The sequence below is a fragment of the Papio anubis genome, chromosome 10 (assembly GCF_008728515.1).
Source record: "Papio anubis isolate 15944 chromosome 10, Panubis1.0, whole genome shotgun sequence".
Lineage (NCBI taxonomy): Eukaryota > Metazoa > Chordata > Mammalia > Primates > Cercopithecidae > Papio > Papio anubis.
Window position 1 is genome coordinate 40,050,565 of NC_044985.1, and position 11,750 is coordinate 40,062,314.

Here is an 11,750-nt window from a genome sequence, read left to right on the forward strand (position 1 = left end):
AACGGACGAGCGTGCAAAGCGAGGAGGGGAGCTGGTGGCTCGAAGATGCACAACACGCGCGATGCCTAGAAGTGCTCTGGTGTCACTCTCCTGTATAGGACCTGGCGAGATGGAAATGTATCCTGTACCGGAAGACTCTATGATCAAAATATTGCAATGAAATTAAACTTTTCCCTCACAGACCTGTTTGTATCTTGGAAACATTTCTGCAATGCCGACGCCTAGGTTTAAAATACAATTAGATAATTTGATATTCTCGTTGCCGCACTGACACCGAGAAAGCCAAGAGATTCTCAAGGCAAAGTGAAATTGAACCTTCAAATGACATTCTTGAGTTTGCAAGAATATCTATATCTCCTTGTTGTGCTCCTTGCATGCAGAGAACCAGTGGCCCGTAAGACGTATGACCGGTATTTTTTTAGGGGAGGAGGCACCTAAACTATCTAAGAATGGAGTCCAGTGCCAGAAAGAAATACACAAGATAAGGTCGTTGGGTGCCGCTGTCACTGCAGGGCACCATGGGCTCCCTGGGCCGTACATATCTCTCTTGTGACAATCAGTCCACCCATCCACAGCGGAAGACCAGCAGGGCACCCAGAGAAATTGTGACCGTCCCCTGTACGGCAGAAAGGCAGACCTCAGGAAGGAGCAGGCGACACTGCTGCTCACTGCTCACTCGAGGTTTGAATTAAGGGCATCTATCCATAAACTCAAAATGGGGCTAGATAGCAAAGTCTTAAAATTAGACCTTCCCTCAGAGCTGAGAACTGTATGGTCATGTCTTCGGAACAATGATCATGTATTTTCCATTGCTGGAACGATGCACAATAACTGAAATGCTTAAGAGGACGTGGGTAGACGAGGGCGGTATGAAGCTCTCATTATAAAGTTTAATCTCTTTCTGAAGAAGGTCATGCAACGTCTGGCTTTTGGCAATGCAGCGTGTCTGTTGCTTCTTCTCACTTTACTCCTAGAAACATTAGGACAAGAAAAGTCCTCAGCTGCATATGGAAAGATGCAGGGGCAATACATGCGACGCTCTTTACCCGAGCAACTCGGTGCGCGGCCGCGAGTTTGACAGCGACTCTGTGAAACAGAAAAGGCACTAACCAATTTGCAATTTAGGAATCACAACGGAATGTTCGGCGAGCCGGTGTAGTCGGCACGCGGACCTGGTGGAGCGTCCTCCCTGCCTCCTCTGACCCCAAATTCCCGGGAGGCGCACTACCCGACTCCCCCTTGGCCTTGGGTGATGCGCCGACGCTTCCTTAAGGGAGAACCAGTCACAGAGTTCGTTTCTGGGTTCAACTCTGGGGGATTGTGTGACGGAATGTCATTGTCTCGGGGCTGCAGACACCTGGGAGACGAGTGCTGAAGGCTCTGCAGATTCCCAGCATTTCTCAAAAGCCTTTCTCTTTCTCTTTACTTACTGCTTTGTGGCTTTACTTGGGCATAAGATGTGAAAATAAAATGATATGGCTAGTCTCATCTTTTCAAGAAAGTCAAGAAATTGAACATTTCGTTATTATTTAATCTCTTATGTGGCCACCCTATTTGTCCCTCAGTTACCCGGAGAAAAACGCATCTTATAAAAATAACCTTATATTACCACCGAGACCTGCATTCTCTCTTTTTGCTGACCCGCAAAACGTGTCTTTTAAAAAGAGGAGAAACAAGCGAAAGAAAACCTGAGCGCTCTCGTGGCAATTTACAGTTCTAACTCTGCATTTTAAAAACAATAACACTCTTTGTAAATTTCAGTGACCCCCCAAGGCCATCAGTAATTCACCAGGGTCAGCGAAGGAGACCATCCCCACCTTACCCTCACTATGAATTCACAGCTGCCCTAAGGCGAAACTCGTTGGACCTCATCTGCCCAAGGACAAGGGTTCTGAGCGGAAGCAGATTCTACAGCATCAGTTTCCTTTCTTTTTTGAAAGTTGGTGCTGGGTGGAATCCGAGAGGCCTGGTTACAACTTGCTTATACTAGGCCCAGGATCCAACACACAGATATTTTATCATGTACCTGAGAAAGTTATAAGGGATAAATTCTGTTCTAAAACTACAAATTGCACCTCATCACCATCCACTGAATGAGGAAAATAAAGAGTTGTAAGAAATACCTCCACTGCTCTGTGCCAAAGTGACCCAAGGCCCAAAGGGCCTGAACTGCTTAGCCCTTTCTCCATGACCCAACAATTGTAAATTGAGAAATTGGAAAATTGGAGATTACATACAACACTCCTCAAACCCGTGTTGACTTCTTGAGTCTTAAAAAGATACTTCCTAATCACTGTGCAAGACAAGTACTTGACAAGACTCTGACCTTGTTCAAGTTCAAAAGCTCTTGGGTCTCCAGAACATCTCTCCTGAAAGCTACACTTACTTGCAAAGTTAACAGAAGAGTTGAGATATTCTAAATTGACTCTAAAAATATTGGTCGCCAGACTGGAAAATTCTAGTTAAGAAAAAATATTTTACTGAATTATCTGGATAACTATTTTGGTTCACCTGATTTCTTTTGCCAGAATAGATTTAGGCTGTCAGTTTGAAATTCAGATACCGAATAAGTGACCTATCCCAAATTAATCTCCAACTGTGTATGTTATGTTGCCATTCAGTCATTATTTTTTCCTGACCCAGAAAGAAGACAAAATTCTGTTCATTTACATGGTTTATTGTTGTAAACATTAAAATTGTCTTTCTCAAAGAAAGAATTTATCAGAAAAAAAATCAGCGTCTCTAACTGTCATACACCATAGAAAAAAAGGCAGTGACTCATATCATGTGCCATACTAGAAATATACAAAGAAAAATACTACAGAATATGGCAATATTAAAATTCTTACTCAAACAAAATAATAAATTAACTGACAATTTTAGACATAAAAAAATTCAAAGTGCTCAGTAATTTCCAGGGAGTTATGTATATTATAAGCACTCTGGAAACAGTCAAAAGCTGCTGCATGCAAGTTTTGTTTAGCTTTAGACAACAAAATAATCAAGATATAAACTTTCTTTTTATCAACATCAATGGTACATACAACACTTACAAACAAGGAATGTTGGACGGTGTTACAAACACTATGTGTCCCTTTTGTCAGGATTTTCTGATGTGTAATACTTGTGCCCACCTATTTTACAATTGAGAAAATGTTTAAGCTCAGATAACTACCAATCTTTATAAAATCTAACAGACTACATAGTGTCTGAAATACTATTTATATAATATAGACATTACTGAAGTAGCAAGTGCCTATAACATTTTCAACCTAGAATCAACATGCTTGTCCCTTTTTATGTATTTATTTTTTTTTGCAAACACACTTATCTTTTAGAATTTGTAATATTTATTCATAAATAGGCACAAAATAATTTAAAAAGCCAAACTGCATTGGGTAAATTTACAAGCCTTTGCCTTCTTCAACTCATGCCACCCACGCAACATTTAGTTTTACTATATATTACAGCTTTCTTTACAGCAGAAAACTTTGAAGTATTGTTAAAGGGCAATACTTGTGGGTCCCCTTAAGGTGTGTGTGTGTGTGTGTATGTGTGTGTGTGTGTGTGTGTGTTACATTTGTCTGAACTGCAACAACCAAGCATGGCCAAACATTTCCCATTATACAGTATATCAACCTTTCTTCTGAATAATAAACTGATTTTTAAACTGATAATAAAAAGTTTATACCACTGTATTGTGTGTAGTCCATGTTCTAAATCCAGGATGCCCCGGAGCCAAAATGCCCTTTCAGGTTCTGCCTGCAGGTTAGGAAATAGCAACAGTTTTTGTTTGTTTGTTTTCTTTAGGGATCAAGGGGGCTGGGGGAGGGTTACAGAAATGAGGGGCAACTTGAGCTGAGACAGCTCACAGGGCTATCTCTGCCCATGTGACTTGCCCCCTCTGGACAGTTTCCGTTATCTTTCCAGTTCCTTTGAAGTGCTTGGGAGGAGGTCTTAGAAAGGTAAAGTGTCCAGGAAAAGTTTGTCAATTATTGCTGGCGGTGGCACCAAGTCTTCCAATTTCAGGTAGAAAATGCGCTGTAGCCCCTGTGTGCAAAGGGTACGAAGTTCTGGGAGCTTCCCCAACAGTTTGGACAAATAATTGGGGCGGTTCAACCCCCCATTGTTGAAAGTCACATGGTCTTTGAGACAATTTACAATCTTGTTTTGCAGTTCTTCCACTCTCTTGGGTTCCTTGAGCCCGTGTCTCTCTAAAGAAAATATAATCGGAAACAAAAGAAGAATGTACAAGACAGTTAGCTAGTTGGCAAAACCAAGGAGAATCTGTGACAAGGGCAAGCCAGGACAAATCCTGCTAGGCAGTTCTGGAGGGGAAGTGCCCTGCACCTGCAGTACTGACCTGTGACCATAGCCAGGGCAGCAATGCAGGAGAAGGCAGAAATGTCGATGTTCATATTCTGCAAGTTGGAGGAGAATTCAACAATGGAATCAATCCATTCCCCAAAGCCACGAACGCATTGCAACCTGTGCAAGACCACCCCATTGCAAAAGATGAGTTTACCCTCCACTGGGTTGGACCTGCAATTAATACCAAAGAGAGAGAGGGGAGAAAAAGAGAGAGAGAAAAGCTAAACAACTAATTACTTGAAGAGCAATAAATGAGGGATTTAAGAGGCACCTAATTACTGAAGAGTTAATAAAATGTAGACCAGTGGACCTTGAAAGGGTTTAATTTCATAACAATCAAGAACGCCCCCTATCCCACCTCCATTCCATTCATCCAAGGCTTCTGGGCTTGCTCCTTCCCTTGTCTTTTTTTGTTTTCTTTCTTTTTCTTCCTTTCTCCGACTTTCATTTCCTATTCTTTTTCTCTACCCCACCCTCTGGTTTCCCTTCATCCCTTTCTTTTCCTTTCTTGATTTCTCTCACAGCCTCCCTGGATTGTCTCCTCCCTCCCTCATTACCTGTATGCTAATCGAAGGACAAACAGTTCTAAGAAAGCTGATTCAAAAAGCAGGTCCTGGTCGGCTTTGGGCAGGTCTGCGAAGCCAGGGATCTTCTCCGCCCAGCCCCGGATGATCTCCATGGAGCCAGTCAGGAGATCATAGAATTGCTGGATATGCTGGGTGTCATCTCCACTCATCTGATAGTCAGGGTTCGCCTGGAACTGGAATTTCATTTTAAAAAGCACTTAATGAGGTTCTCTAAAATATATAACCCGTGAAATTGCTAACCCCGTTTCTAGTAGGGGAGCCAGGTTTTTATAACAATTAAACCTCTCTCTGACCAGTAAGGAAATTAGATGTTCCGGGGCAATTAATTCAATTAGGGATGGTGCTACGAGGTCGCTGCTTTAAATATGTAAATTACCATTTCCATACAGACTAAATACAGTGCCATCCAGCCCTGGGAAACGTTCACTCTTATCTCCACAAAACAATTGACACGTTAGTATTCATGCTAGTCCCAGAGTGGGCCTCGAGCTGAGACATCCTTTTTCAAATCTTAATAAAATTGCAGTCACTACCACGTTTGCTCAACATACTTCCTCCAATTAAAGCCCGCATATTTTTCACAGCTGGAGTAAAAAGGATCTGACCACTTGATCCCCCACCTCACTGCCATTCTTCACACCCTCTCTTTCCCTTCCCTGACCCCCAGACAGGCCCTACATCCTTCCCCAGCACAGTGCCAGGAAGGATGAGGATTAAAGCATCTACCTCTATGGAGGACTGGGAATAAAGTAGATCGGGGAGGGGGGAGTTCGTACAGCCCCTGGATTTCATGATAGAGGCACTGGGGTATATGGAAGAGGAGGGGCAGAGGGGTAGTGGGGTAGTGGGAATTCACACAGCTTCAAACCCTGTGGCATGTCCCTCTTCTCCTTCCTCTGTCCTGTTCTCATGTCTATGACCCCAAGCTACAATCCCTGGCCAGAGCTGTGAGGCATATAGTCTTGCTTGCCTTCTTTACCCCATTGAATCTGAGGGTTAATGGTGGATGTGGGGAGGGGTCCTGCCCATCTGTCGGTTTATCCACATGATTTCCCCCCACCAGCTTCTTACCCTGGAATAGTCCAGGCTGGTCATAGCCGGGTTGGAGTCGACATGGGCCCTGACGAGGGCACTGATCAGACTCACCGGGGGCGAAGGGGGAGAGGGCTCCTGTGGGCTCTTCGGTTTCGAGGGCAAACGACCTCTCCGGCCTTTTAAACTGTCTGTGCGAACCACTGCAAAGGAAGAGCCCTGTTAGCGCCACTTTTCCGAGCCCAGGCCCAGCTGCTGCCTCGGTCCCTCCCGGGGGAAGGCCGCAGCCGCGCGGCACCAGGCTGAGCGGCTCAGGGCCCCATTGCTTGTAAAGCCTTTACTGACGAGAAGCATTAAAAAAATGCGGGGTTATTTTATGTCTTCCTCCAAATGGGTCGTATAGTTTAAGGAGAGAAGGGCCTGGCGGCTTTCTCTAGGGGAAGCCGGGCAAGCAGGCAGCTGCGGGGTCCTGAAGGCCAGACTGTGGGGGAGCCGGAGATCCCCAGCACCAGGAAGTGGAACGTGATGCTAGAGTATGAGCAGTGGTTTCCTAAGGGCGCAAACTGGAGGGTCGGCAGCTCCCCGCTACCTACCTTCTTTGACCATCCCAACAGCCAGGCACTTCTGAAATCGGCAGTACTGACAGCGATTCCGGCGACGCTTGTCCACTGGGCAGTTTTTATTTGCTAAACACACATATTTTGCATTTTTTTGCACTGTGCGCTGCAAAAGGAGACAATATAGACCAAAAAATTTTTTTCTTCTTTTGAAAATCAGGCAACTCGGAGAAAATTTCCGATATGTGGCTGGGGTTTACGATTCCTCCCCACAAACAAACACATACACACAATTCCATTTTATTTTTTTCTCTTCCTTTTCTTTCTTTCTTTTCTTTTTCCTCCCCCAGGGCATTTAACAGAAGAAAATTGATAGCGTTAACATTTGAGCTAACCTTGCCGCTCCTTGCTGTGTTTTATATGCCAAGAGAAGGAGAAGGAGACGCTCAGTAAATACAAATCCGTGGGCATTCATATTATTTACATTCCTTGGAGACCTTCTCTATTTAAAATGATAAGATTATTCAATCAGGATGGCGAAATAAAGAGATCACTTAATTTGACCATAGGGAATTCTGTTCCACTTGGTTAGCTCAGACACGGTTCTCTGTCCTAACCAATTTCATTCTGAACAGGGAAGACAGCTCCTAGCACATGCAAATGACCCTCTTCCAACTCCGGCTCCAGCAACTTCGGGCTGGGGCCAGCCGGGTCGGCTGAGTGCGAGGGGGATGCGACCCTGGCCTCCCAGTCTTTCTGCTTCCCTTTCTCAGACACCCGGAAGTCCCCGCCGCAGCCCGTGGACTCCTGCAGGGTAGCTTCGGTGGACCCCGGAGAGCCGGGCAGTCCCAGGAGAGCTGGGGCTGGGCTGCCAGCACCAAGGCGGAGGCACACTCCAGGGTCCCGGGCACTAGGGGCTCCCTACCTGCCTACTCCGCTCAAGCCACTGCTCACCTTAAAGAAGCCTTTGCAGCCCTCACAGGTGCGCACGCCGTAGTGTTGGCAGGCCGCGTTGTCCCCACACACAGCGCACAGCCCCTCGTTGGAGGGGGAGCCCCGCGACGGCGGCGAGGGCACCTGCGTGTCGAGCAGCTGCGACGCGTGGCCGATCTGCAGGCCCGGGAAGCCCATGGACGCGGGCTTGCGAATGGGGTTGGGTACAGCAAAGGTCTGCCCGTCCACCACGTGGTGGCTGCTGGCGGGCTCCGGGTTCATGGGGACGTGCAGGGGCCCGTCGAAGCGCATCTGGCAACTAGACACCGGGGTGCCAGGGGGCGATTGCTTAAAGGAGAAGAGGGAGAGGCGGGAAACTGGCGTTTTCCTCTGCTCGATCATGTGCGTAGTGGCCACGTAGTTCTGGTGGAAGTTGTGGAGAGACCCCGGGTCGTCCCACATGGGGCTGTGCTGCACCTGGAAGCCCGGGGTGGTGGGCGTCGGGGGCGAGGAGGGCTTGTAGTAAACCGAACCGGAGTGCGGCATCATCTCCTCAGACTGGGGGGGCAGATGGCTGTGTTGCTGGTAGTTGTGCATCTGAATGTCTTCTACCTTAATGGAGGACTGCTGTCCGGACAGGGGCATTTGGTACAAGCAAGGTGGCTTGACGTCGTAGCCTGTGCTGTAGTTGTCCATAAAGGTACTGAAGCTGGGGAGAGAAGTGGTGGCAGTGATTTCAGTGTTGGTGAGGTCCATGCTAAACTTGACAAACTCTGGAGTTAAGAAATCGGAGCTGTATTCTCCCGAAGAGTGGTAACTGTAGCTCTGAGAAGCGGGGCTGGCTCCTTGAGGCGAGGACCCATACTGCGCCTGAACACAAGGCATGGCTGGAAATGAAACAGGGTGATACACACTCAGCCTGGTCAACTGAACACTTCCTCCCGGGCTCGGGTACACCTGGAGCTACACCGGCAGCCCGCGGCAGTCAGAGAGCGTGTAGGGGCGCGAGAGGAAGGGCAGGAGAGGGAGAATGCTGCCGAACAACAGTGTAGGGTGTGGAAAGACTGACCAAATAAAGACCCAGAGCTAAAAAGCTACTGAGGGTCCACACTCCTAGGTATTTCCAAACATCTCCTCCATACCACCCCCCACACCTTTTTACAGTCAATCCCACTCAGATGAGCCTCTTCTCTGAAGCTCAGATTCAGCAGTCTCTTTCTAGAAATGACCATCTAGAAATGAAGTTGAATTTCACAATGAGAAAGTTGTTCCCCAAGGCGATGGGTCGGGCAAATCTTAAGTTACAGGGTTTGCCAAGAAGATCGCCTTGTCCTGTTTCTTGATGTTTGGGGAACTCCGGAGAGTAAAGGAAATAAATGAAGTTGCACTAACCTTCAGCCGAGTTACAGGCGTTTTCGAGGAAATTAAAGGTGGACAGTGTCGTAATTCAATGAAGGACAAAGTTTCCAAGATTTTTAGAAAAGCAATGGGGAGTCCAGCCTGTCCAATCTCCTCCCTGAAATACAGACACAGGAAGCTTCAGGGTATCTTCCTGACAGAGATTCAACTGGGCATATGTAGACTCACCAGGCAGGCCCTTCCATGCCTTCCCTGTTCATCTCATTGGAAGTGAGTGGGAAGCCTTTACCAAACACAGCACTTAAAATGAATGTATAAAAGAAATGACTTGAAACAACAGAAAATACTACCCATTGCACTGTGTAAATCCTTGCAGAGAGAGGATCCTGCAAGAGGAAAGTTAGTCCATGAACTCATTTAACATTTATGATGTAATGAACTGGCCCCTTTGCTACAGTGTAGGTGGAGAGGTCATTTCCATCTTAGGTTAATTCAGGACCTGAGTATGAAGACTAGAGTCTGAAAATACAGCATTGGAACCTTCTCTTGCATTTTTTTTTTTTTTTCATGTGATGAAATTGCCTTTTCTTTTGGTAGAGGGGAAGAAAGTAGAAGTCAAGAATATAAAATGAGAAAACAATCTTTCCCCTTATAAAATGTTAGAAAGACCTTGACTGAGAAGGCAATTTGAGTGGAAGCATCCGCATTTCTAAAGTGCTTTTGACAGAGCACTGGGATTGGAGCTGCAGACAAATTGATGTTCACTTTTCCAGAAAACTTGTCTTTCAGCATCTTTAATGGCCACAAGGTGGGAAGACGGGACCCTACTTTTCCAGGAGTATCTTAGGTCAATTGCAGAGAGGGGACATACTGCTTATATGGTATTGGCACCAATATTAGAAGTGTTTCCCAGAACAGCAACACCAACACCTTCCCCATAATGCCTTCCACAATCTGCCTTTCTGGAACAAGGCATTCTTGTGTCCTAGTAATTTTCAGATGTTCCCACTTAGAAGGCATTCTAGCGCACAGACAATCTTATTACTAATGAAAAAGAAAGCCAGTATCCTCTCTTTCTATTCTTTCCCCTCCCCCACAATCTTGCTTCATAGTGGTGGTGGGGGTGGGGGCGGGGGGTGATTACCCAGAAAAAGCAGAAAGGAGACTCGACTTCCACAGCCCTTAGAGATATTCCTGTGTTGGATATTAACTCCCTGGTAGCTCCACAGTTTCATAACTGTACTCTTTACATATTCATATTCTCTCTCTCTCTCTCTCTCTCTGTCTCTCTCTCTCGACACATTCGCAAACCCAAGGACAGCATATGTCAAAACCAGAAATTTCAGACAACTTAGTAACAGGACACTCTACCAACACCACCCTTACTCAACAATACCCGTGAAACATCGCGCGCTGGCCAGCCGCGGAGACACAGTTCCCAAGCAACGCATAAACTGAAGAACTTTCTCTCCCTGTCAGTTTGTGGGCAGCTTCCCTCGTATACACAGGACTTGGAGTCTCCGTCTTCACAGTCCACAATCAATTCCTCACTAACAGCAAACTTTGCTCACATTTCCGCGGGCTAGCCCTCAGCTCCCAAACTGTGGAGTCTCCCTTCCACGTCCACCAATGAGGAGCCTGGAAGCCTCTGTCGGGAGCCAACTCCCCACTAGTGCCAAAGCCGGAGTTCGAACAAATGCCCCCCGGTAACTACGCGCACGCACTCCCCATCCTTCGGTCCCACTCTCACTAGAAGCCTCTGGCTCCCACTTCCAAAGAACCTATCCCACACAAGTGGAAAGAAGAGACGTGCAAAAGAAGGAAGAAGCATAAAAGAAGGCGAACTGCATGGGCTGCATCTACTCACTTAGGAGTTCTCCGCGTCTCTCTTCATTCATTCAACTCTGCCGAAGTGCAGTTCCCTCTGGGAGGCTGGGCGCCGGGGTCGGGGAGGGGTGGGCGAGCTGGGCGAAGGGAGCCCGGACACCTCACGCAGGGAGGGAGTAGGGACAGGCGGCCGGCTGGACAGGCAAAAGGGACCGCGGAGCTGTACGCGAGCCGCCGGGCGGACTGGCCCTGGCCGCCAATGTGCCTTTGTTTATGTGGCTCGCGCTGCCGCTGCCAACATGCACCTAAAGTCTCCGCGCGTCAGCGCGCGTCAGCGGCCCGCCGCCCAATCGCCGCGCCGCCGCGCTCCCTGGACTCCTGGCCCGCGCTCGCTTTGGTATATTTCCGACCTGACGTCACGAGCAGGGCAGATTTTAAGGTGGGAACCGCTCTGCGTTCACCTTGGTAGCCAGCTTGGGTGGTTTTTGGTGTTTTCTTTTCTTTCTTTTTTTTTTTTTTTTTTTTCCGAAAGAGGTGTGACCTCTCCCAGGTCTGCGCAGCCCGCAGTGCCGCGACACTTCACTTTCCCCCAGGCCCCCGCGCCCTCGCAGCTGCTCCGCCGCTCACATGTGGGGAGGGTGCAACAAAAGCCCAGGCGGAAGGGAAGGCCGGCGTGGGCCAGGTAGCACGCACCTGGAGCCGCACGGAATGGGATGTGCCTTGCAGCGCCCTAACCTCTCCCACCCACCTTCGTCACCCCCTTAGCGGAAGAGCGTACAGATGTCCCATGACACGAGACGCTCAGAGGGCTCACGCAGTTCGGGTGGGATTTCCCTACCCGGTTCATCCCCTTTTACTCCCTTTTCCTGTCCTAGGCCTCCTCCTCTTCTGGCATATATTCATTCTCATTCTCTCTCTCTCTCCCCCTTCCCCCCACTCCCACACTCCCATCTAAAAGGGAATGGGAGTGGGGGTAGGGCTTATTTTTCTGTGTTTCCTTATTTCCACGCAGTGCCCACGTTCGATGGAGGACGTGGTGCGTGGGGTTGGGGGGGAGGAGAGGAAGGGGAGAGGGTAGACAGTG

General features: G+C 47.8%; 1 protein-coding gene across 6 annotated transcripts; it reads right to left on the minus strand.

Moving 5' to 3' along the window:
- Positions 1-2,660: 2,660 nt before the first annotated feature.
- On the minus strand, positions 2,661-10,997 carry NR4A2 (nuclear receptor subfamily 4 group A member 2). Of its 6 annotated transcripts, none has more exons than XM_017946539.3 (8): positions 10,707-10,997; positions 8,873-8,996; positions 7,502-8,367; positions 6,584-6,713; positions 6,030-6,193; positions 4,929-5,131; positions 4,364-4,542; positions 2,661-4,214 (listed from the first exon to the last, which is right to left on the minus strand). In XM_017946539.3, exons 3-8 carry the CDS (start codon positions 8,363-8,365, stop codon positions 3,958-3,960), a joined length of 1,797 nt encoding a protein of 598 aa, XP_017802028.1. In that variant the 5' UTR covers positions 8,366-8,367; positions 8,873-8,996; positions 10,707-10,997; the 3' UTR covers positions 2,661-3,957. The 6 variants fall into 6 exon arrangements, 5 of the variants coding, with proteins under 5 accessions (XP_017802028.1, XP_021779322.1, XP_021779321.1 ...); XM_021923630.2 differs by having other exon boundaries at positions 4,364-4,421; positions 4,526-4,542; positions 7,502-8,996; positions 10,707-10,956; XM_021923631.2 differs by having other exon boundaries at positions 2,670-4,214; positions 7,502-8,189; positions 10,707-10,971.
- Between the last annotated feature and the right edge of the window lie 753 nt (positions 10,998-11,750).